This window comes from Melanerpes formicivorus, unplaced genomic scaffold (assembly GCF_026170545.1).
Source record: "Melanerpes formicivorus ecotype bairdi unplaced genomic scaffold, bMelFor1.0.p_v2 SCAF_7, whole genome shotgun sequence".
Taxonomy (NCBI): Eukaryota; Metazoa; Chordata; class Aves; order Piciformes; family Picidae; genus Melanerpes; species Melanerpes formicivorus.
In genome coordinates, this window is record NW_027142359.1 from 5,895,460 (window position 1) to 5,921,478 (window position 26,019).

At 40.7% G+C, this 26,019-nt stretch overlaps 1 protein-coding gene across 8 annotated transcripts; it reads left to right on the plus strand.

Annotated features, from left to right (window-relative positions):
* Positions 1-272: 272 nt before the first annotated feature.
* On the plus strand, positions 273-24,233 carry ALG6 (ALG6 alpha-1,3-glucosyltransferase). 8 transcript variants are annotated; one of them, XM_068140791.1, is made up of 16 exons: positions 344-654; positions 1,177-1,285; positions 3,357-3,468; positions 6,912-6,996; positions 10,319-10,408; positions 11,324-11,412; positions 13,777-13,859; positions 14,508-14,572; positions 17,164-17,349; positions 18,055-18,190; positions 20,153-20,238; positions 20,791-20,875; positions 21,952-22,022; positions 22,833-22,901; positions 23,050-23,248; positions 23,713-24,233. In XM_068140791.1, exons 3-16 carry the CDS (start codon positions 3,387-3,389, stop codon positions 23,911-23,913), a joined length of 1,527 nt encoding a protein of 508 aa, XP_067996892.1. In that variant the 5' UTR covers positions 344-654; positions 1,177-1,285; positions 3,357-3,386; the 3' UTR covers positions 23,914-24,233. The 8 variants fall into 8 exon arrangements, with proteins under 8 accessions (XP_067996897.1, XP_067996892.1, XP_067996890.1 ...); XM_068140789.1 differs by having other exon boundaries at positions 344-501; positions 963-1,285; XM_068140793.1 differs by having other exon boundaries at positions 344-501.
* The last annotated feature ends 1,786 nt before the right edge of the window (positions 24,234-26,019 follow it).

Sequence of the window (26,019 nt, forward strand, 5' to 3'; positions counted from 1 at the left end):
CTGGGGGCAGGCTGGCCAGCCCACACCAAGTTCACACACAGGGCTATCGCCACTTCCACGGCAGCCGCTTTCCCAAAACCTTCGAGGTCGCCTAAGGACCTATTCCATTCCTATGCCCCGCAGTCGTCACCAAAAGCCACTTCTCTCTCACCTGAGGGCAGCCGCCATTTCCCGCCTCCCGGCGGCGGGCGGGACGGCGCAGGCGCAGGCACAGACGCCCCTGCCCGCGCATGCGTCGCCTTCACGAGAGCGCGCAGCAGCCGGCGGAAAACCGGAAGCCGCTTCCGAGGCGGAAGCGCGTGCGCGCTCCTTCTGTCCAGTAAGGAGCGGGAAGGGACGGGGCGGGAAGGGACGGCGGCAGCGGTGGCGGTGTACTGCTCCTTCAGGGCTCGGCAGCCTGTCTCCCGCTCCCTCAAGGCTCGGCAGCCGGTCGCCCGCTTGCTCAGCAGGCAGCCTGACTCCTGCTGTCGTGCCTCGGGGTTGAGAGGGGAGTTAGTGCCGGTTAGTGAGGGACGCTTCCGCAGGGTGAGGGCGGCGGTTGTAGCTGAAGGGAGGAAGGGGTCTCTTGGAGCGGTGGGTAAGGATGGTGTGAGGTGGAGCTACGGATGAGGACAGCTCCGCTGGGCGCACAGGGAGGCCTGAGAGCAACTGCAGGTTATCATCATGTCTGAGTGAGGAGGCTGGGGAAGGAGGGTGGGTGAGTGGGGGGAGTTGGAGAAATAATACATTTTCTGACAAGAAGTAGCAGAGCGGCAGGCTTAGGGAGCCGTATTACTTCAACAGATGAAAATCTAAATTTAGCGCGTGTGGTTTGGAGAGGGGGGAGGACGCTGTGTGGTGATATCTCTGTTAAAACAACGATACATCTTAGTACAGTCTCGCGTTTATGATTGAATTCTGTAAGTTCCTTTTGGCGAGGAGTGGGTGGTTTGTACCGGTGCTGTTTATCTGAGCCTTCACAGGAGGCAGCCTGTAAGGAAAAGTGGTATTCTGGAGCTGTGACTTTCACCTTATAGGTGGTATCCCACTTGAGAGACCCTCTAATTGTTGCTCATCCAGAGGTAAACTAACTTTATAATCTGAAAAGCCTTAATTGTTTACCAGTGTTACCCATGGGATAGCAAAAATTTGAGATACGTGCTTTAGAGTCTAATAAATGCGTGGGTTTTGCTTCAGGAGGTGTGGGATAATTATTAAAGATGAACAAGAAGCAGGAAAGAATGTAAGAACCACTATTGAGAAGAGAGAGAGAAAGGGAACTCAGTACCCCAGAAAGAGTCTGCAGGTGAGACTAGCATTATGTAGGAATTAAAATATAATTAATAATTATTCTAACTGGCACTATAAGGGAAGGGCAAATATGATTTTATAGAAGGGAAAGGCCAGACTTGAGACACTTGATTTTGGAAGTCATATAGGACCCTGCTCTTACTGGACCCAAGTTTAATAAGCACAAGAGTTCACTTAGGGTAAAGTGGTCTACAGATTTGACCTCAGTATTTTTGGTCCAGATGAATGTGCTTGTCCTGTAGTTTGGGCATGGGGGTAGCATGAAAAGCATGCAAATATCAGTGTTCTCTGGTATCAGTTTCTACCTATAGATGGTGTTCTACTACTGTCAGGGGTTTATATTGTTAAACTAATTTTTCTCTATCGATAGTGTTGTTGGGTCATACCTTTCTATGAATAGTAAATAAGTACAGATCTAGTTTGAGCAGAATAACCTAAACATTTCTTAGATGTTGCTTGCCTTTTAGTAAAACAATTCAGGAATGCTGTTGTGGGGGACTTTCTTGTTTGCTTGTTTGTTGTTGTGTTTTTGAGTTATTGGTGGTTGGTGTTGTGGTTGTTTGGTTGTTGGTTGGTTTCTTTTTTTTTGGCAATGGTAAGTGTCTTAAAGTCACTTAAATGTGATGATGCCGCTTCTGCAAGGAAAGTCTGGCACTTGTGTTCACCCACTCTCCTGTAATGTATCTGTTGCTGACTGTGGAGGGAATGGTGCTGCTGATTTGCCTGATGTATAGCTCTTGGATTTACTGCTGTCTTTCACTGTCAAGGCTGGAATAGTTTCTTCAGTTTTTCTAACTCAGACTAAAATATTTTTGATCTTCTGGGTCAAAGTTTGCTTATTCTATAGTTAATGGTTCTTGCATAGGGCAACATCGTTACTTTCCTGTTTCCCGATTCATGGGTTTGGTGCACGCGGCCTTTAATTTGAGAGCTCTAGCAACTTTCTTATCGTTACTGAGTTCTTAGTATGGTGAAGCAAGCTTGGTGGGAGATATCTGGCCTTTTTGGGTAGAAGGATGGAGAAGGCCTCCTGATCCTGGGAGGTTTCATCTTGGGTATCCTCAAGGGAGAGGCAGCTGATGGACAGTGTGCTTGTGCTCGGGGAGGGTGAGGTAGAGTTTCAAGCCCCTTTTTTACAGTCAAAGAGACTAAAGTAAGATTCACATCAGAGATTTTTGATCATTACTGGCAGATACTGGCATTCCTGGGTCTGCTAAGCATTTAATATTTTGTTTATATACTCATGATTGTATTCCTGTGGAATTGGAGCAGATGATGAAAGGTATATGATGGGCTCTTTGTTTTTAGATGATACCTGCTCCAGCATAACACCTGCCAGTACAAAGTTAACTTTTAAAATAATTTTTCAATATATTTAAGCCAAGAGAGAAGTCTGTACCAGATCTACATGTTCTATAATTTGGCTGTGGTGCTCTTAGTTGAGAAAATAAATGGTGATACATAATACTGGGATATTTACTCACTTTTTAAAACCCTCTGCTTGTTGACAATTTTTTTTCTAGTGAGCTATTAATCTAGGAATTTTTATAGAGTTCCTTGTAGAGATTTTCTTGTTCGGTGGCCAGTATTAATTTGTGAGTGAGTTAACACACATGGATGGTGTGAGTGTTTTGAGTCCCACTACAGTCTTTAGTACTAATCTCTTATAGAATATGCTCTTGTAGGTAAAACATGCTGTATGTTTGCTTAAATTATGTGGAGTTTAAGGTGATACTTAAATACCTGTGTTTATGTACAGTGTAGTATTGATATAAATTCTCTTACATATCTTGAAATGTTATACATTTCTTCTTGCTGTTATTATTATGCTTCTAGCTCAGAAGTGGGTGAAAGTGCTTCTTGGGCAACATTTGACTTCATTGTTAGAAATCCTCCAGTACGGAAACCCCCTCCTGATTGCAGCCTGTTTCTAGTTGCAGGACAGTAACAGAAATGCTTCTGGGTGGGGAGAAAACTGGGACTATCAGTAGTGCTATTAAGTGCCTGAGGAACAAAACCATTGCAATGTTTGTGGTGGTGGGATTTTGTTTGTTTGTTTTTTTCAGATACCTTTTGGCTTGTTACAAAGGCCAGCTATGGACAAGTGGAGCTTAATGACAATTACTGTTTTACTGGCACTTACAGTACGCTGGACCGTGTCGCTCGGGTCTTATTCAGGTAACACACACTTGTGGTCTGTAAAACAACTGCATGGGGGTGGATTATGGACCTTGTGAGGAATTAAAATGAATTTGCATGTACACTCAGAACAAGGAAGCAATGTGTTGTTTCAAGCATTGCATTTTAATGCCTCTGGTTCCCTAAGGTTCCTATAATAGCATGTTCTTATTCTGAAATGTGCTGTGGTTAACATCAGTGTTTGGAACAAAACACTGACAAAAACCCCTACAATTTACCTTTTTTTTTTTTTTTTTTGGTGGGGGGTGATGATCAGCAAAGATAAAGAACAGTTGGCTGTTCACCTCTACACCTTTTTCTTTTTCCCCAGTAGCTGCAGATTTTTGTTATGCTGCAATAGCACATTAATTTAATCTTTTAAAACTGTATTGGTTATAGAACTTGATTCTGTTTATATAAAACCATGCTGTTGATAATGAAGGTGGTGTAAAATTGATGTGGAGTGAGTGATTGTGCTCTGTCTTGTAGCTGTACTTGCTAAGATTGTTTACAGCATGGGCTAGAGCTATAATCTTTTAATAGATGAGTTTTAATTCTTCCCATCTCATAATACTTGCAAAGAACTAGTAAGATTTTTTCCCAGACCTCTCAATACCATTCCTGCACTTAGCATAAGCTTGCAGAAAGCTGCTCTCTGCAGATTTTCTTCAAAAAATGAATCATTACTTTCAGTCCTCATCAGCTACAGGAATCCCAAGCTCCGTCACATTCAACTCTCATTTTCTGTTCAGACAGTTGGGAGCCTCATCCCCCGAGGAGCTGGAGCTGTTCAATTGTATTCTAGTGATTTTTAAACTGGGAACTCCTGGGTTTCATTTACTTGAAGGAATTTGCTTCATCATAAGTTGCATGAAGACCACCTTGTTTTATTTTGAGTTTGCTTGGTGAAAATGCTGTTATGAGAGCTCTGTTCTGTAGCTAACAGGCTCTTTTATACCTATCTATAGGCAGAAAAAGACCCTGGCTTTTGCCACCCAATAATAGATCTTTGTATTTACAATTTCATTGCTAAATAAATTTCTTTTAAAGTTGATTTAATTTCAAACCAATCAATATTCTGAAAGTGAGTCTTAAAATAATAACCAAGCTAAAATATCAATTTAAAGTAACAATTTAAAATATTTTTTTCCTACACAGTGATTATGTAGCTTCTGTAGGAATGGGAAAAGCTTTGTCTGATCTAATCCAGCAAGTTATTAAAGCATGTGTTCAACTTTGTCAGTTGGCTGGCTTAAAAAAAAAAAACCACAAAACCAACAAACCTAAACCAAAATGTTTGAGCTCTTAAATGCATAAGTACACTGGAATTTTTGTTTTTTCTTTTGACTTCTTTCACATGTAATAAACTTCTAATGACAGGAGCAAGAAAAAAATGGGACAGGGTAATGTTTAAACTGACATGGTCTCACTTTCCTTTCACTGCTGCTCAACACAATAAAATTGAGCAAAGGATTAGAAGCAGTCGTTGTCTGAGGAAGGCTCTGGTAGAAATGATGATTTGGTGTGCTCTGAAACCAGTGCAGCGTGGCTGGCCTGAAGTGAGGGGGTTAAAACTGCCCTGTAAGGTCTTGGATCTATCATTTCCATTCTGTTGTTGCTCAACATCTAACATGCTTTTGGGTCTGTGTCTAGAACTGGGGACAGGGTGGGCTGGTGGAGAAAGCAAATAACTAACAGCTAGTTAGAAAAGGTTACTATTTATGGTATTAATTGATGCAGGAATATTATTGAGGAAAAACTTGGCTTCATAGATTAATGCATAGAGCTTTTTTAATGCATCACCAAATTCCTTCTGAATGCGTTGAAGCTAAATAACGGTGTTGAGTGGCAGCTTCAGACCCTTAAAAATGCCTGTAACAATGAAACTGACTTAAGACCACTCTAAGTTTAATTTGTGACCATTTTAGAACAAAACAGTCCATTTTATTAATTCCAAATTCTGTTTGGCTGTATACTTGCTGTAGATGAAGCCAAATGTGCATTTTCACCGATGTAAGATCAATCTCTGTGTTTGGCTTTTAGTAATCAAACCTTTGGATTAAGATTTCTTTTGATCATTCTGAAGGCAATTAATTTCTCACCACCACCACTTTTTTTGGTGAGAGGAGAAGCTGAAAGGAAATGTGTGTGTATACACCACTCTGAAATCTTGATAACTTATTTTTGTGGTTTGTATGACGTGTTCTTTGTTTCACTAGATTTATAGCTACAGAATCAACACTAATAAAACTCCTCTTTTTCAGTGACCCCACTTATTTGGGAAGCTTTTAGTTGCATGTGTCATGCAGAGGAGATGATCTTCTCTCTATTACCCAGGAATAGATTAGTGGAGATAATATATTCATTACTTAGGAATAAAAAGACACATATCTGAGCTTGTGTAACTTGCACAAACATATATCAAGGGGGGGGGGAAAATACAGATGCTTTTCCTATATTTTAAAAAAACCTCTTAAATCCCTGTCTTGCTAGTGTCAATATTTGACTGAAAGTACGATGAGTTCAGTTTCTGTTTTCAATAAGCTGAGGTTAATAGAAGTAAATAAACTGTGATAAAGATGCTTAATATCCTGTTGTTATCAGAATTAGGTTTCTATTGAAAAAAATGTTTAGGAGGAGACATCTGAAGTATTTGCATTGATAAAGCTGTGGAAAAAAAAAATCTTAGTTTCCTGAGACTTATGTATGCACATGTGAAAAGTGTTCTTCAACACAGCTCACTTGGCAGAACTGGTAAGCAACAATCACTTGGCTGCAAAATGTGTGTGGTAGAATTCCTGTAAACCAAACTGCAGCAGTTATTTAGAAAGCCTTGTAGATAAGAGAAAGTTTTCCTAAACCTATTCTGTACTGAACAGCCTGATCCAGTACATGGCTCATCTTTAAATCCTGATTAAGAACCACGGGGAAAGAGACACAGTATGCCTGCAAAGCAGGCAACAGGGGAAAGGGAGAGGAGCTGAGGTATTTGCAGCACCTATGTTTAGTAAATTTCAGTATCAGGCTGGTTGTTACTGTGAATGGCAAGGTAGTATGACATGGCTGAAACACAGGTGAGAGCATTGTCAGTTATATGCTAAGGAAGTGTGGCAGTTCACACAGTCAAGAAAAGGTATCTTATGTACATTTTCATACTTCAGAGAAAGCATCATGTGTTTCATCTACACTTAGAAGTAATTTGTTTGTGTGTGTCAGATGAGGAAGCAGTTCTTCACAGGGGATAAATGCTCATCTCAAAAATAGCCAGATAGTTGGAAGGACATGTAACTTTTTCTCTCTCTGTTACACTGTGTAGCGGCTGAGATCTCTTGTGCTCAAATACCACAGGAATAGAGAGCAAAATTAGTAATATATTAATATGAAAAGACTTAACCTGAAGAAAAGCAATTAAAAAACTCATAAATACTGTCTTCTCTTTTTAGGTGCAGGAAAACCTCCAATGTATGGAGACTATGAAGCTCAGAGACATTGGCAAGAAGTTACTTACAACTTACCCATTAGACAATGGTACGTAGTGTGGTTGTAGTTGAGGTTACGAAAGGGTAGATGTAATGAAACTTTGGTTCCTATTATAATATACCTTTAGGATCTCTGCAACATCTACTGTTCTCTGAACTAGTCTAAGAAACTCTTGTAGTAATGAACACCAGCCTGTTCTTAGGCTGAGGTGCCACTTTTTCACAAAAATGAAACCCAGAACAACAAAACCAAAACATAAAAACACCGCCACCACAACAAAAAATATTAAAATGTGCAATTTTTTACTCTAAAGTGTTTTGGTTGGTACGTGGCTCTGTTGTCAAGCTCCAGCTATGCTTTGAATTGACTGGAAAAATCAAGAAGCAATTTTGTATCAGGCTTATAGTAGGGATCAGAGAGAAGCTTGCTCTGGCCTAGAAAAGATCAGTTCAGTGTCCCAGGTTGCAGTCCTGAAATGCATGGAAGCTTTCACTGACCAAACCAAAATGAACTCTGTTTGTCTGCCCTAAACTAAAAGGCATGGGCAAATGTAGATGCTTCTTGCGCTGGGGCCACTGGTGGTTTTTCACACCTGCCAGTTCATTGTTCACACCCATGTTCTTCACTTAGATCTTAAAATGTGGGTGCCTGGAATCTAAATGTAAGGATAGTGAAAATTTGTGCAGGACACCTAAAACTGTAAAATGATTCCAGATAATTTATTTTTGCATTATTTCTGAGATTCTTTAGAAATTGCATGGGACAGTAAAAAGTATTTAATCTGTATATATGCTACAATAATAAATTGGAACTCCAGATCATTTTCTAAGAGGAACAGTGGCATTCTGTTTTTCTGGTGTAATTTTTAATTCAGCTCTCTGTTGAGGAACAGACTGAGATGATAGAACAGACTGTTAATTCAATTGTATTTCTGTAAATATATGTGGGGCTGATGCCAAAAGCGTGGCAGTGTGGAACTCCGAGATAACTTCTATATTGTGACCTCAGATCATTGTGTTCTATCTTTTTTTTACATTTTCTGGGATTTCCAATCCCCTTGTGCCAGAGTTGGAATAATAGAGACCTGACATAATAATAGAGTTGGCAGCTTGGATTATTATATTGGAATATTGTAATATTATTTTTTGATTATTTAAATATTGTTACTGGATTATTGTTAATTTCTAGGCATGCCTAGCGGCCAGGTGAAACTATATTGCAGGTTTAGCCTGTGGACTGCCTGTTTGGCCATCTTGGTCCTGTTGTATTTGCTTTTTTTCTTTTATTTAGTGAGTTTGGTGTGGTTGGGGTGTGGGGTGTGTGTTTTTTGTTTTGTCTTTTTTTGGGGGGGGGGGGGAGTTTGGGGGGGGTTTGCTTTGGAAATTGAATCTTTAATATATTGAAGTAATTTTTAGTCTTGAGTGTTTGGAAAAGAACATCTCAGCTGATGTGCAAGGGGTTACATTCTAGAATGCTAAGCTGTCCTTCACCTTCTGTACTCTGCAGTGGAAAAAGATATTTTATGGTATGTAAAAATAGTGTTCACATTTGAAGCTGAAATCCTAATCACTTCTAGTACTGTTATTTGTTTAGCATTTAGATAAAGCTCTCCATGCAGCATGCACGTGTCTTGGACATTTGACTAGGTAAATAGAGAGTAGCTCTCTTGTGAGGAAATAAAATCTGATCTTTTTGAGACATAATTGTCACATTGACTGTTAAACAGACAAGTCTTGGTGAAACAACTGCATGTCTTGTGCTTATTCTGATCCATACCAAAGATTTATTAAACTCAATAATGCTGCAGTAAGCTACAGTGTGGTTTATACTTAGTGTCCTTGTGTGAGATTTCTCTTGAGCCAGAGGCCAGAATTTAATTAATTATTTGTTATTCTTTGGAGTCTTGACATTAGTTATGAAAAGCTACTTTAAGAATATCCTTTGTTATACTGCTAATTAAAACTGTGATGCCTTTTTGGTTAAATATCACTGACTATAGGGGTTGTTATTTCTGTTGAAAACTGAGTCTTATGGAAGTGAAAATTAACAGCAAAACCTGAAGTTTACTACTAAGTACTGAATGTAATAGTCTACGTAAAGGATCTCAGCTGCCTTTGCACAAGCAGTTTTGGTTTGTAGGATAAGAAGCACAGATGCAACTCAAAGAAATATGATTTGTCATCAGTTCATAAGATACTGCAGCAAGAAATACTATTTACTATAACAAATGCCAAAAACTGGCCGCATTTGAAGAGAGAAACTGGGAAAGCCAAGAGCTTGTCCCTTGGCAGGCAGAGTAGACTAGTCAGTCTGCTTCATTGTGAGCTGTAAAGGGCCTAGTGCCTTATTTTTGTGACTTCTGCCTTCCTTGGATAAAAGCACCTTCTCCTTTGGAAGAGGTGACTTCATTTTAACTACTACCAGCTTTCACTGGAGTTTTGAGTTAGACCTGGGTGGTTAAGGGTTCCTACCCTTGTGTTATTGTGGAGGTGTTATTCTGAGAATTTGCTGCTTCCTTCTAAGGAGTGTTTTAGCCTTCTGCCTTCAATACTCATGCCGACAGAAGTGCGTGGGGGCACCTGCTGTGACATGGTTCTCTTCCAGACCTATCCTCCTTTTTGTTTGTCTGTGAAATATCATCATGCTACCTTTCTCCACTTTGTTCAGTTGCTTTCCAGCAGGATAACTTTAGCAGATGGGTTTTCATGTTAAGGTTGAGCAGAAGCAGTTCAGAACTTGCTGCAGAGCAGTTTAAAAGAGCATCAGGTAAAGAGGAACTATTCAGAAGTTGTCATCACAGGAAACGTTTTGTCCAAGTCCAGCAAAAAAGAGAATCTAGGATTAATATAGGGGAAAATCACTAGAATTCCATTTTTTGTGGAATTTCCTTGTAATGGTATTTGGTTTATTTCCTCTTTGGCAAGTTTTCCATAGTCTTCTGGATTAATTGCCGTGCATGAATAATGTAAGTTTGCTTTGTGGATGGAAGCGAGGACCCTCAAAGCCTACCACACACAAATCTTGAACTACAGTAGATGTCCCAAACAGTTTTTGTGAGGCTTTCTCTGTCTCTTTTTTTTGTCAAACATCAAGGATTTTCTCTCTGCTGGGAAAGATGCTTTAGCAGTGTTTTCAATCTGTTTTACAAACCCAAGTGTGTTCTGAGCCACTTTCTTTCTTGAGAGTGTTTTTTTTTGGGGGGGTGGGGAGATATAAAATAAAGCAGAGCTAGAAGTTGTGAACTTCTGTATTGTATTTGAAATATGTTGATAAAAATATTTATTTTAATATTTAACCTTTTCCCTGGGCTGAAACAAAGCTGGATGTATAGATTCTCCTTTCAGGTTTGGTTGGTTTGTTTGTTTTTTAGGTACTTCAATACAAGTGATAATAACCTGATGTACTGGGGCCTTGATTATCCACCTCTTACTGCTTATCACAGCTTGATGTGTGCTTACATGTAAGTTAATACTTTCAGTGCTTATTGTGATGGTGAACACAAAACACCAAATTCCTCTTTTTCATCTTTTTCTCCTCCTTTCTTTTTCTTTCTGTCCCAAGGAGAGAAACTGGTAGCTAAAAATTACCAGCTGATGAAATGGAAAACATTGTTTGCTATTTCAAAGCTAAGGAAATAGATTTTATGTGTATCCCTGTTGTTTAAAACTAATTCTGCCATTTTTCTGCCTTGTAATGATCGAAAGGTTGTGTTTTTTGTCAGGTCTTTCAGTGTTAGCACACTTAGGTGTGGCTGTGTTATTCAGCTTTCCAGAGAAGCCACTGTTGGATCAGTGAGGCACAACATGCTGTAGGAATTGGGTGCATCTCATGGGAAAGCTCTTGCCTGTTGAGAGCCCAAGTGACATTTGATGACTGGATATCATGTAAATAGAATTCTGTTATTGGAATACTTTTTCCACAAGGGCTTTACTGCTGTTGGAATGAGACTTATGGAATAAGAATGTAGGTTAAAGTGCATGGGCACAGTTATGCAGGGCATCTATGTGAACTGTAAATGGTTTATATTTAATACTTAAGCATGAGAGGTATTTACAATTGTTTTTTTTAAAAGTCACTGGAACTAGACTGAAGGTGGTTATCTTGTCCTAATAAATATTGTATTCCAGTTGTACTGTTATCAAAGATTTTTATTTATGGATTTTAATTGTGAAAGAGCAGCTGAAGACTGCGGTGTAAACTGCTCTAGTGGTGAGGAAAATCTTCCACTGATCACTATTGCTCTTTGAAATATTTCTTCTCACTCATCTTAATTCTTGGGATATGCCCCTGTGCATGTCATCTTTATTGCTGAAAGGAGTGTAAAGGGAAATGAGAGCTGTCTGCATTTTGATGTGTCTGTGCTTTTCTTTTTCAGCGCAAAGTTAATAAATCCTGATTGGATTGCTCTGCACACATCTCGGGGGTATGAGAGTCAGCCACATAAGTTATTTATGCGTACAACAGGTAGGAAAATTATCTTTCCTTAGGATAGTCATACAGATTGGTCTCACTAATTCAGCATGTATAATATCATACAGCTTTTGTTTTCACCAGTTTATTCCCAGTTCTTTAATGGGGAGCTTTGCAGGTCCATTTATGAACCGAACTCCTGCGTGCTTCTCTTTTCTGCTGCCATTTGTGAAGCTGATTAAATATAATATACACAAACGAGGTTTCAACCCAATGAATTCAGTAAGAACTCTAAAACAAAGCCACCTTTTTTTAGCACAGAGCCATGTTTTCATTTTGAAATAGTGTTTTCTCTTCCATTCTGATAAATACACTTTGTTTCAATGGCCTTAGAGGTCTTTCCAACCAAAACAATTCTGTGATTCTATTTCCAGCTTAGCTTGAGTTTTACCTTAAAATTATTTTGCATGTAGACTGACATTCACTGACTTATTAGCCTCTTGAGGTCTCAGATCTTTATTATCAGCTGCATCCTTCACCTGAAAGGGAGATATTTGATGTTTTTAAAGATGCCACTTTTCTTCCAGTCACCGCTTTCTAGAGAGAAACTTCTGCTAACAGCAACAAAAAAAAGTACATGTGTCTGTTATCCTAAATGTAATTTTGTAATATTTTTTTACCATTTATTTTTAAACTGCCTATACAAAGAAAATGGTAAGTGCAGAAAAAAATATGGAGATAATTCAGCAGCGGTATCAGTACTGGACAGGAAACAGTGAGGCCACTGATCTCTTGCTTCATAGAACATAGCCTTCATAGAATAGTTTGGGTTGGAAAGGACCTTAACATCTAGTTCCTATTGCTGTTTTCTTTCATTTTAAATCTGCCTTTTGCTTTGAGTTCCACAAAATATTTTCTGATTGCAACAGCAGAAGCTGTTGCTCATCAATAGCTTTGTTGGAACTTCACAAACCCCTCAGTCTGCTCCCTAGTAATTGATTGCATTGAAAAAAAAAAAATAAAAATCACTAGAACCTAATTACCCTTGAAATAGTCTTTATTAATTTTGAAATCAGCCCACTTGACGAAGCCCTGATGGATCTGGGAGAACTGATAAACCTTTTGTAACAACAGCCATTAGAAAGATGCATTGAAATAATTCAGGCTGGTCCATGTCAGCAGTTGGTGTTACACCTTTCTGTTAAGTGTCGGTGTATTTGTTTTGCTAATGCCCTGGGTATATTTAATTGTGCCTTAAGCCTGTGAAACAGTTCACCACTGAATAACTGATAGCTTCAAACATTCTCTTCCAAAACCTGAGACTAAAATGATGTGAAATATATTTTCCCTTTTGGAATAATTGCCCATTTTCTGAACCTGATTTATAGACATAATGGGAGTTCTTTGTCAGGCTCTCAAGACAATAGCTAAGGAGAATTCACCTAGTGGTTTAAGACATGGGTAGAAGCTGACATAATTCTAGGTGGGTGAACCTGCTGGTTCTGTTTCCAGTCAACTTTCTTACCTATAGTTACTGTAGGCAGATGATCAAAGCCAAATAACTTGTTCTATTCTGTTTATCCATATCACCACTAATTCACACAGATACACTGGAGATTGTTAGAGCTCCTTAACTATGTCTCCAGACTCTCTGTTCCATCAAACCACTTGACTGGATCTTGTCGGAGCTAATTTCTTTTGAGAATGAAGAATGCCTTCTCTCATTTCGGCATGTGAGGAACTAGAGTGTGTTCCCTTGCTGACTGAGGCTGTGCCAGGAGCCAAAACAGCTGAACACGTGGAAGCAGCAGCTTTTGGACACCAGAAATGATAGTGATAGAAACATTAACAAGATCAAATTCTGTGGACCTATTTCTTCTTGTCCTTTGAAGTGGAACTACCCAGTTTATTCTAAGGAAGGACTTTCTGATATTTTAATGTTTATTTGCCTGTATTTCTAACTTGTCTTTCCCAAACCAATTGGAAAAAAAAATTAGCTTTGGTATATCTGCCAAACCTGAGCTGTCTTTAAATCAGTGAAACATAAAGCAATGTAAGAGAACAGAAAAGCATATTCAGCTCAAACTGTAGCTCAAACTTCAGTCAACTGAATGATTAAAGTGAAGTATTCAGTGAGGGTACAGATGCAAGCTTCACATTCACAAGGCAGGCAACTAGTCTCACTCCAACACGGTGTAATTATCATGAATGGTGTGGGTTGGGTTTTTTTGTTGGTGGTTTTTTTTTGGTTGGTTTGTGTTTTTTTTTGTTTACACCAAATACAAACATGGTATGGAGCAGTAAGAAGCTACAACTCTAAACAGAGTCAAGGACTCCAGATGAAAATCCACAACTTGAATGGCATTAAGATGAGATATATGGGAAGACCCTAACCTGAAGTCCATCTTTATTTTTCAGTGTTTGTTGCTGATTTGCTGGTTTATATTCCTGCAGTAATTTTATATTGTTTTTCCTTGAAAGAAACATCTACTAAAAAGAAGGCAAGTATCTGGTGTGTCTCAATTAAAACCCAGAGAAAACATGCTGTTAAAACAGGGTAGAAATGTAACAGTGTGGAAGTTGATGTATAGAACACTGATGGCTTCAATTGACATAAAACTGATGACAGTTGGTGTTTCTCTTATTAAAGGCTTTTCAGTTAAAAAGATAAAGCCATTGCCTTATCTTAAAGTAATTATTTTAATAACAATAACAAAATGCTCTGAAGTGTAGTAGCCATAAAATGTTGGATTTCTTTTTTAATTTATTGCTTGAGTAGTAAAACTAACACTTGTGCTGTGACAAATCTAGGAAGTGCCTTGTCTTGCATGTTCCTCATGGTAGAACCAATACAGTTTGGAATGAGTCTTCTGATGTTTGAAGTGGTTTGAAGGTTGGGGATGGGCGTGGGTGATCTCTGAGCTGACTGGCGAAGGCTGGGCTGCTCTCCATTCAATGGTTTTTTATTTATGGAAAGTCTTGATCCTTTTTTTATTACATTACTGACAGAAGATTCTCTTGGGAAGCAGATTCCTACATCTAGGATGCACTGTGGAGGGGCAAACTTTTGTACTGAGGAAGTAGTAAAGAAGTATTTCTATCTAATGTCTAAATAGTTACTTCCCCCTTTTTTTAATCTTTCTTTCCAGGCTGCCAGTGCTCTCTGCATACTGCTTTATCCAGGCCTCATTCTTATTGACCATGGACACTTCCAGTATCCTTGTTCTGCAGAGCTATGAATTCCCACTTACCAAGAAACACTGTTCTGTTGTACCTGTTCTTAGCTTACCTTTGTATATCAGGGGTTTCTGCCTATCTCAGAGCAAAGAGAGGTGTACAGTGTAGTTGTGTAAAATGTTCAGCTCTATAAAATGTGCCTCAGGACTGGATTCACTTCACTTACTGCCCAACCATTTCAAACTAGGCATCTGATACTAGCTACACCATCAGAGCTAACTAGTCAGTGCTGGTGGCAGACACCTTCAGAGGTGAGTCTTTTTAAATAAGATTTCTGGCTTTATACTTGTTTTCACATCCACAAGCAAATGCTGTCAGTTGGCTGCTCCAGGCTGTGCTGCTCAGTGCCATCAATCCAGAGGGACCCTGGATATCTGGTAAATGTAGATATTGAAATACTCCAAGGAGATACTGAATCTCAGCACCTAGTACTGAAGCAAGTTTTGACTACCAAATAGTTCGCTAATTGGTGGTTTTCTTTAGAAGCGTGGACTTACAGAATCCCAGGCTGGAAGGGACCTCAAGGATTATCTGGTCCAGCTTCTCTTGGCAAAAGCATGGTCTAGACAACACGGCCAAGCACTAAATGATGTCCCGCAGTGCCACATCCACTGCTCCCTCAAGTACTGGGGACTCTGACACATACTTGGGGAGATTATTGCAATGGCTTATTGTCCTTGTGAAAAATACTCCTCTTGTGTCCAATGGGAATCTTCCCCAGGAGTAACTTGTACCCATTACCCCTCATCTTTTCCATGTGACTCCTTTTGAAAAGGGAGTCTGAATCTTCTTTGTAACCACCCTTTAAATACTGGAACATGCAGATAAGGTCTCCTTATGTCTTTATCCTGACTTGCAAAATAATCTTAGAGCAAATTCTGAAGAAAACAAACAAAACTATTGCATATTTGAGTTGCAGTTCAGGAATTCTGCAGTTCTGGTTTTGTCCTGACTTTAAAGATGGGTGTCATCTTCCATGTATTTAAAGGCTCTGAACCATAGAGTATTGCAATAAATTCTGTGGAGGTTGTGGAATCTGCAGCATCAAGATCTTTAAGAAAAGGTTCAGCAAACCTCATGTCAGGGGTGATGAAGATGTAGCAGACACTGTGGTGAAGCTGACAGGTGTTCTGCAGAGCCTCCTGTGGTCTCTTCCAGCTGTGGGACTCTCATGTGAATAACTTCACTGTGTATGACCAACTCCCCCAAGGTTAATAGATTTATTTAACCTTAACTGATGCTGCATGGCTCTGCCAGATCCACATGCCAAAATATTAGAAGATGCTATTTGGTGTAACATCGTCTATGTGAAATGGATGAGATCTCAAATATGCGTTGTGGTTTTGAAAGCCATGTTTGGGCTGAAAACAAGGTAGACAATCTGAATGTGTTAGGTGCTGGAGCAGGTCCAGAGAAGGGCAGTGAAGCATGTGAATGGTCTAAAGCACAAGTCTTGTGAGGACCAGCTGAGGGAACTGGAGTTCATCTTGGAGATAAGGAGGCAGAGGGGGAGACCTTGTGGCTCTACAACTCCCTGAAAGGAGGTTGGAGCCAGGTGGGTGTTAGTCTTTTCTCCCTAGTAATAAATGATAGAATGAGAAGGAATGGTCTCAGGTTGCACCAGGGGAGGTTTAGGTTGGACACAAATTATTTCTTCCCCAAAAGGGTTGTCAAGCCTTGATGGAGTCCCCATCTATGAAGGGATTGAAAAGCTGTGGAGATGTGCTGAGGAACATGGTTTAGCACCAGACTTGGTAGAGTTAGGTAATAGTTGGACTTGATGATCTTAAAGGCTTTTTCCCACCAAAATGATTCTCTGAGTCTGTGTTGTTGTAGCTATTTATATTGAGAAGGAGGAAAAAAAATATTGTGAGATTTCTGACTAGTAACTTTCGGTTTCTCTCTGTGTAAAAATAACAGCAAATGACAAAGGTGGTATTTTATTGTAGTTTAATAGTAAGTGTAGATTAAGTCTCTTCAAACTCTGCTGAGCCTGAAAACCTGTTCTCAAAGTCAGGAGGAAATAATGTTGCTTTTAGTAACAATTATTCATTGTTTGTTCAGTATTAGCAAGGAGCTGGCCATGTGCATTGTGAGTAGAGTAGAATCACAAAAAAACCCCAGGAGTCCTTGAACAAAATAATACATAATTTAAATCCTGGCGTATTGTAATATTCTGCACATGGCCTTTGGGAGCTGGGAGGAGAGACTCTTGAAAGCTTTATCCTTAATCATGTAAATACCAAGAAGAAAAAAAAAATTCATCCTGAGGAATCTTAGAGTACTGCCACCACAAGCTTGTTCCACTGACTATACATTGCATATATAATTAACACACATACACAATTTGTCCTCATATTTGCCTCAAGTTAAGCCTTGGAAATATCAAAAATACACTTTAAATAGAAATCATATTCTTTGTCTGTGAACAACAGTCACAACTAGTGATTTGCTTTTAAAACTTTAACAAACTCTTTTTGCCTGCTGCTTTACACCTATCCCTCAAGAGCTTTCTGTACTGGCTTCCAGCACTAAGATGTGTGTCTTGTCCTTGACATAAAAAACCATATACAACTCAGTGAGCCTTGGCTTTGCCTTGTGGGCTGTGCTTTGTTTGTCTTATGACTGGGACCTTCTCGGGTCACTGGCCTTTTGCTTGGCCTTAAACTATAAGCAAATGGAACTGTACCATTCTCTGCCCTTTTTTTGCTATTTGCTTGGGAAGTGCTTCAAGAAAGGACTGAAAGGAAAGGGGTAAGTGACTTTAAAGTGACTTTCAGCTGTTTTATCTTCCTCAAGAATTCATCCAGGCAGCCTGGCAGTGAGAATGGGATTATCTTTATTTGCCTGTGGGAGGGAATGGATTGAAGCGTGAGGAGGCAGATTTAGATTGGGTATTAGAAAAATTTATTTTACAGTGGGACACTGGAGCAGGTTGCCCAGGGAAGTTGTGGATCCCCTCTCCCTGGAGGTGTTCAAGGCCAGGCTGGATGAGGCCTTGAGCAGCTGAGTCTAGTGGAAGGTGATCCCTGCCCATGGCAGGAATGGCTGGAACTAGCTAATCTTTAAGGTCCCTTCCAACTCAAACCAGTCTATGAATTTCCAGTGGAAGATAAACCTTATTGTAATGTGTTCCTCTCCTGAATAAATATCTCTTGTTGAGATGTACATTATCTCCATTGAACACTAAGGTACCTTTCCTTAATTCTCTTCATTCTGTGAGCTAAATTAAATGTGGGCTGCAGTGTACAGCAGGATTGGGTTGACAGCAGTGGCTTTGTGGCTCTCATGGAGTTGTCACTGCTCTGAGGATGAAGACTTGTAATTCTTTTTGATTCTATTTGTCACCTTCAGTTCTGTATCTCTTAAAACAAGGTTTATTCTATAAATCAAGAGCTGACTTTTGTTGCCAGTAGCTAGATTGATCTTTTCTGATGGAAACTTTTCTCCTGTTTGCAGATTGGTATTGCTAACTAAAATAGCAGGGACAGTGGTGCTTTCCTTTGCTGTCTGCTGGCTGCCATTCTGTACCGACATGGAACAAATCATGCAAGTACTCAGAAGACTCTTTCCCATTGACCGAGGCTTGTTTGAGGCATGCATGTTTTCTTCTCCCCCACCCTGCTGTAAATGTTCCCTGTTCTTAGATCCCTTGAGAAACCTTCATTGTGACCTTTGGGGATTTCATGTGGGAGACACACCACAGGACCAGTAATTTGAGCTGCCTTCTTCAGCAGTCGTTTCTTGCCAGTTATTTAATCCAGTATTTAACCCCAGCTCAGCTGGCATCTTCCAGGATATTATATGAGTAGACAACACTTATCCCATCATCAAACCCCATACTTCAATCCATACATTTTTCCATTGACATAGATTCCAGAGTAATTGACAGTGTCAGAAGATGGAACCTTAAAAGTTAACATCTTCAGTCTCTGTCTTTGCCTCTGCTGAACTATTTACAACAGGATTCATTATTTGAAAACAAGTAATTAAAAAATAGTGGTTTGGGTGCAGCCTGGGACTTGCTTTTGCATCCACTTTGTATTTTCAGTGCAAGTTTCCACACTATTTTTCCACAAGTTTTAGGCTAGTTCTGCCTTTACCATTTTCCTCATTCTATGGATATTTGCAAGGTGCTGAGTCCTGCAGCTTTCATCCAGTAAAGCAGTTCCATGTTTCCCTGATGGTCATTACTGATTTCCTAACTAACAGTGAGTCATTGTTGCTGCTTTGCTGAATTAAGGCATAAATCTTAATATTACCCTTTGAAAAGCAGATTCTCAACTTCAAGTTTAAGCAGTAAAATGAAGCTTTGAGTGTCCAGGTTTTGATGTCCCACAGATTTTGAGTAAATGCTGATGGAGTCAGAGTCAGCTTAAATTATACTCTAATCTTCTTTAGGCACAAGTCATGTCACTACTGGCACTTTTGTGTTCTTCAACAGTTAATGCTGGTGTACTAAAGGCAGCATTTTATTACTAGTTCTATGTAAATAAACCCCCTACAAATGACACCCCTCTGAAAACACCCCCATGCCCGACCAATGACCCTGTTCCTTATCTGGAGTTTATAAATACATAGTTTTGGTCACCACACCTTTTATTCAGTACAAACATAAAAAAATCAAATCTCTAAATGACAATAAGCAGTGAGTCTGAAAGAGCTGAAGGATTTTAGTCTTATATTAGCCCAAATATTTCCTGAGTTGACCAGGGGAGTGACTTGCTGGATGCAAATCTAGCTAAAATGAGAAATTGTCCACGTAAGCAGGGCACAGTAAGGCTATCCTGGGCTGTCTGTGACAGCTTCTTTGACTTGCTTCCCATTTACAGAAGCAGTAACAAATGCTGATGGCTCTAAAACCACATTGGCCCTTCAGCAAGCATGTCCTGTGTGTTCCCTGCTGCTGCCAACCCCCCTGTGCCCTCGGAATCCTCAGCAGATCTGAAGTGCATATTCTGTGCTTCTGGGGAGCACGTGAGGAAGGTGGCTCAGTTGCTGGTGGCAGTGGCGTTCTGGTTGTTATGTCTACACAGCTGTGACTCAAGCAGCTGTTTCGGGATGAGTTTCAAGAGCATGAGAGCTGGAGTTACAAATTTAATTTTGAAAGCGATCCTAGCACAACTGTTAATGTCTTTAGACTCCTTGATTTATTAGAGGTTAACTCTGTCATTGCTAGCAGGCAGTGAGCACAGCTAAAGAGGCTTAGGTATGGAATGAAATGTGACGGTGCACAGAGCGTCTTCATGTTGGACAAGACTCATGCGTGGCAGTGTTTAGTCAGGGAGGGGCAATTTCAGAGCCTGGTTTTCACAACATGTGTAGTCTCAGGAGGTAAGAGGTAGTGCTAAAGAACTATTTCTCTGTTATTTGACTGTCTTGAAACTTTACACTTTTGAAGATCAGAATAAGAGCACATCTAGGAATATAAACAAGTGGCTTTTTTGCAGTATCATGGTAAAAACTCATCTCTCAAGCCCCGCTCTTGTCACAAACATAAATTTACATCAATGGAAGTATTACTAATTACTCTTTTAATTTTTCCTTTCCCTTCCAGGATAAAGTTGCCAATATTTGGTGCAGTCTAAGTGTCCTTATAAAGATAAAGAATGTAGTCACACCTCAAACTCAGCTAAAATTCAGGTAAGATATAACTGAAGTGCTTTACTAGTTTATCTGTATTATTTTTTTTTTCCAAATGAGTGATTTTGGTCAAAGAATAAGGAGAAGTGATAGTTAATATCTTGGAAAAAAGTTGTGTTTTTTTTTTTTTCCCCTATACTGTACTTTTCTCCCAAGTGAAAAGTGTTTCCCTAAGTATGGTTGGGAAGATTTAGGAATGAAAAATTTCCTGCTGGTTTATGCAGGGATTTAAGCTACTTCGTTGGCTGAAACTCAGTTAAAATTTGCTTTCCTCTTCAAAGAATTACTTCTTGGAAGCCACAGTTTACAGTTCTGGCTCTTGACATTGTGAAGATTTCAAGTCCAGGTCTCCAGAGTCTGAAATGCTTCATTACTTCCTCAAACCCTCTTGTCATTGCAGACTGCAGAGTGCTCTCTTGTGATGGGTCTCCGGGGGTGATTCTGTACTAGTGAAAATCACAACTGAATTCCTAACCTCCATGGTTTTCCCAAGTGATTGTTATACCATGGTTACTCCTCTATTAAAGCTGTTTCTCTTCTAAAATTCTTCAGTTTTGCTGTGACCTTCCTGAGCCTGCTTCCCACCTGTATAAAGCTGACTGTGCAGCCTTCTCTCCGAGCATTTAAATTTGCTTTGGTAAGTGTCTGTTTTAATGGCTCCTTGGTTTGTGCCCACCACTGAGCACTGGGCTGCAACCAGCACTTCTCCCTGCAGTTGCTGCAATGATCAGAAGTACCATTAAGTGCAGCCCTTTTTCTTCTGAGAGATGGGGTGCAAAACTCTTTATAACCCATGGCCAGCAAGTTCCAACCTAGCTCTTAAATCCAGACTTTTTGCCTTACCCTCAGTTCTCTATAATACTACATTTTATGATCTTCCTTTGAAGAGTCTGTAGAAGATTCTGTACACATTAAAGCCTCATAGAGATTCAGACTTTCTTCTCTTTTTGTTTACCTTTCAAACTGCTATTTTTTTGTAGCGCATTGGCTGCAAAATTCAATAACAGCATCTCAAGATGGATGTTGTAAGTTCATTAGCAGTTTAAAAAGCAAATGATACTATTTCCCCAGGAGTTTGCCTTTTCTTAGTCATATGCCATTGGGTTTAAGCACAGGAACGTGATTTACATGCAAAACCCCACATTTTCCTAGAAAGCAGTTCTATGGAGCTGGTCCTACAGCTTCAAGAGTTACAAGATAGCTTCTATTTTTAATATGAAGTATATCTGAGGGCTTATTACATCACTGCCTAAAAGTAACATTTATCCTCTCCAAGAATTGGTTTATGTTTTACAATGTGGTTTTATCTGGTGGGGGAAAAAAATTCAAAAGGCAGGCTGTTTAATTTGGTGTATTGACTGTTCATGAGGATCAGCCTTTTCTGTCAGAAAGGAGGGTGGGTGTCAGCAGGACTGAACTCTGCCAGCGAATGCTGTGTTTGCCTGGTGTCGGGGACACTTGTGCCAGGTAAACTAAGCAAGATTGAGAGCTCTGAGGGGAAGTGCTCTGGGTAAACTTCCACACAGTGTGTTTTGCAGTGTGTGTAGGTGGTTACAGAAGCAGCTCTGTGTACCTGTAAACTGCATCAGAGTAAATGTAGCAGTTAATTAGAAAAATCAGATCATTTAGCTCTTCCATGCCAGTGGAGAAACTGAAGCGGTGCTTTGCATTGCACTCACATACACTAATATGTCTCTGATTTCCTTCCCTAAGGTTAGTTGTGCATTGTCATTTTTCCTGTTCTCCTTTCAAGTCCATGAAAAATCTGTTCTTCTCGTGTCACTGTAAGTAAATTATTTTTCTGGGAATATACTTTAATCTTCTTTTCCTCATCTTGTTACCATGTACTGCTTTCCCACTTACAAGTATACCTGATCTTGCTTTTCTGAATAACCTGTAAATGGAAGGGTCCAAACCCAGCCTTGCTGTGGTCTCTCCTGCTTCAATTATCTGTCTGCATTTCCTGGAGCATACTGAGGTTCAGGGCATCCCTGTTTGCCCAGGGACAGACTGGCTGTGGGCTTGGGCGAGGTGGTGCTGCTGCCAGAGACAGCAGAGACATGTACTGAGTTGCACAGTAAGGCTGGGCCATGGGGGCAAGTTAAATTGAGTGGGTGATACCTCACTGACATCACAGTAGAGAATCACAGAATTGTTTTGGTTGGAAGAGGCCTTCAAGATCAAGTCCAACTGTTAACCCAGCACTGCCAGGCCACCACTAAACTGTGTCCCTCAGCACCCCATCTCCATAGCTTTTCAACCCCTCCAGGGATGGTGACTCCACCAGTGCTCTGGGCAGCCTGGGCCAGGCCTTAACAACCCTTTGGGGGATGAAATTGTTCCTCATGTCCAACCTAAACTTTCCTGGTGCGACCTGAGGCCATTTTCTGTCACTTGTTTGAGAGCCAGAAGGTCTCCCCTCAGCCTCCTTTTCTCCAGGCTGAACAATTCCAGTACCCTCAGCTGCTCCTCACCAGACCTGTTCTCCAGACCCCTGTAGTAGTGCACAGGGCAAGCAGCCCCATGTGAAAGGCTGAGGCTGAAGTGCTGTTCTGTCAGTGTTTGCATAGCTGAGTCTCCTCTTCTTATTCCAGACCTGTCTGCTTGATCATCAATGAAATTCCATTCATGGCCACATGGTTTTTGCTTGTATCAACATTCAGGTGAGTTGGACTCTACAAATATTATTTGAAATCTATGCTCTTCCTCAATCCCAGTAAGTCTAAGTGTATTCTTTGTCCTTTTTATTTACATACTTGGAAATACAACTTGTAACGTGGGCTCACTTCTGGGGGTGTTCTGTGTCACCAGTATGTTGCCTCTCCTGCTGAAGGATGGCCTGCTGCTGCCCTACACCGTGACCTCGCTGGCCTTCCTCTCTGTCTGTGTGGCTTCCTTCTCCATATTTGAGAAGACATCTGCAGAGGACCTGCAGCTGAAGTTATTCTTCCTTTCCTTCAGGAGATATGTTTCATGGGGCAAGTCGTTTCCCAAGATTGTCAAAAACCTGGTGAGCCATTTTAACTCCTGTAACTCCTCCTTGCAGCCCTTCCTGGTGCTGAAGTACTTGCACAAACCACTTTTAATAACTGTATAAAGTCCCAAAGAGAGAGAGCCACACTAGAACAGTGTCATCTATGTATGGATTGAGAAATACAGAAATCAGAGAACACTGGAACAGGCTGCCTAAGGGGGTTGTGGAGTCTCTGGAGACATTAAAAATCTGCCTGGGTCTGTTCCTGTGTGATCTCTACTCTAGGTGATCCTGCTCTGGTGGGGGTGTTGGTCTGCATGATCTTTTGAGATTCCTTCCAGCCCCTAACATTTGGGATTTTGGAAAAGACCTTTGAGATCCTCAAGTCCAACCATTATCTAACTCTATAAAGTCTTGTGCTAAACCATGTCCCTTAGCACCACAGCAACAGCCTGAGTGTTAAATCCCCACGAGCTAATCTGTCCCTCCTTCTCTTGCAGTTTCTCCTCTCGGTGATGCTGATGGCTATCCTGTCTCTGATGAGTGCCACAGTGAATCCTCCGCAGAGGTTACCTGATTTGTTCCCTCTGTCTGTGTCACTCATTTCCTGCTTACACTTCATATTATTTCTGGTGTATTTTAATGTTGTTATACTCTGGGACTCAAAGAACAGTCGAAGCTTTCAGAAGAAAATAATTTAACCTTCGAAGACCAAAGGCTAAACTGCGAAAGAAGGACAGAGGATTTGGCAGTGAGCAGTGCCTGGCATTGCAGGTAAAGCTGGTTGTGAGGTGACAGACTTCCTGCAAGCTGGTGAGAATCAGCAAACATTATGCTTTTCTAGGAGAAGCGTTTGGAAGAGTACTTGGAAATGAGCTTGGTGTGTTTTCTTCAGAAGTGTAATACTTTCACTACCATTTGTAAACTTAAAATACCTAATAAAGGACCAAATTTTGAATTAATCCTGAAATCCCCCAGTTGTATCAGCCAAACAAACTGCTTTGTTAGCTGAAGTATTGGAGGTTAATTAGAAACTCTTGACTTGTGCCTCGTCTTGCTGAATTGTTTTATGACATGAATTGTCCTCCATTGGTGTCTCACAAGGGTTTTGTCTGTAAGGCACTATCTGGGTACTGTCACCTAAGGAGAGCACTTTGTTCTTTAGCTAACACAGTAGGGAAGAGAACTTGGCCTCCCACCACTCTCATGTGCTGGTGAGTAATCTGCTCACCAGGAAGATTGACCCAAGTTCTGCGGCAACCTTGGTCCACCCACAGGAGTTTGGGTTTCTTGTCTTTTATGTTATTCTCCACACTACCAGTACTTTCAGAATCCTGAAGAGCATAAGCCAGAGTTGCACCAAAGTTAGTTGGGGAATAGAGGTTTGGGAAGGGGAAGGTTCTCGTGTATGCAGAGGTTGGGACATGGTCCTGCCCTTGCTGTCAGCTAGCTTTCAATGCTGTTACAGTCTTAGGGCTCTCAGCAACTGCTCCTACTTGGACTGAAAAACAAAAGATTGTGTTTCTGCTGAAGTAAAAGCTGGTGTATAGCAGTGCAGTTTGAAAGCAGGTAAAAACCAGAGCAAACCACCTCTTACTGCACAGAATGCAGATGTAAATGTAATTCAGCCCTGAAGTTTCTCCCTCTGCATGGCACAGCCCCCCCTGCCAGCAGTTCAGAGGATACAAATGGATTGAATAATTCTATACATAATAGCCTGGGGTAAGAAAATTAATCATAAAGGAATTCAGGGTGGTATAGCTTCATTAGGAGTCAGTCTGTCCTCTGTCTTCATTCTGCTTGGACACTATATATAAATATAGTCTATTATATATGATTATATTTCTATATGTATTAGAAACCCCTAAGCTAGCCTTGTTGAAAGGCTTCTCCCCTGTCCTGGCTGGGCTCTCTCACATACCAAGCTTCCCCTGCCAGGAGCACATTCTGGGACTGTGTCTGCAGTGTGTGAATCAGCTGTTGTGGGAACTCCCAACTGTGGGGGTTATGACTGCTGTAAGGGAAGTGGCTGCAGGCCCAGTGTATTTATTCTGTGTTTCCAGCTTTATTTGTTGTGGATAAAGTAACCCCAGCTGACACTACACCCGTGGCAGCTCAGGCAGGATGAAACGGTGCTCTGGAGAAGTAATTGTGGCAGTACTGGGGCGAGCACAGGTCAGCAGTTCACCTCCACTGGAACGGCTCACTATAAGGCAATGAAACTCAACTATCCTCACAAATATTCAGAGTGTTCTGAGGGTGTGACTGCTCTTGGCATGTATGAGCAGTGCCCAGAGTATGGCCCGTCTTTTCAGTAGCATAGGCTGAGTGCTACTGGTGTGTATTGGGAAGCATCAACTGGCAGCTTTGGCTCCAGAGGCTGTGAGAGCTCCAAACCAGCATTCTCTCCAAGCAGAGCTGAGGCATTCAGACAGCTTGACAAACATCTCCTGCCACTGAAATAATGTATGAAACAGCAAAGTGAGCTGGAAGGAAGAACAACAACTTTGGGCTGTAAGGAGCCTGATCTCTTTTGTGTTTATCAGATGGTGGTGAGCTCCTTTCCCCCCCATACAAAAACATTAGTTTTGAGTGGATCTCCTTTCTTTGTCCTTGAGATGGCCTCCAGGGGTGATAAAGTGAGAGTCATACGATCCACCTTGTGTGGAACTGGAAATGGTTCTTAACAGCCCCAGCTGTTTCTGAACAGCAAAAGCCTCCTATAGCAAGAGGTCAAAGAAACTGTAACTGCTGAGACAGTCAAGGCATTTAGGAGTGTTTGCAGTAGAACCTTGGTCTGTCACTCT

Coding starts and splice junctions, on each gene's coding strand:
- ALG6 (XM_068140789.1), top strand. CDS start 1,157: ATGCGTGGGTTTTGCTTCAGGAGGTGTGGGATAATTATTAAAGATGAA. Junction 11,413..13,776: donor GTTATTTATGCGTACAACAG/GTAGGAAAATTA, acceptor TTTATTTTTCAG/TGTTTGTTGCTGATTTGCTG. Junction 17,350..18,054: donor AAAGGACTGAAAGGAAAGGG/GTAAGTGACTTT, acceptor TCCTGTTTGCAG/ATTGGTATTGCTAACTAAAA.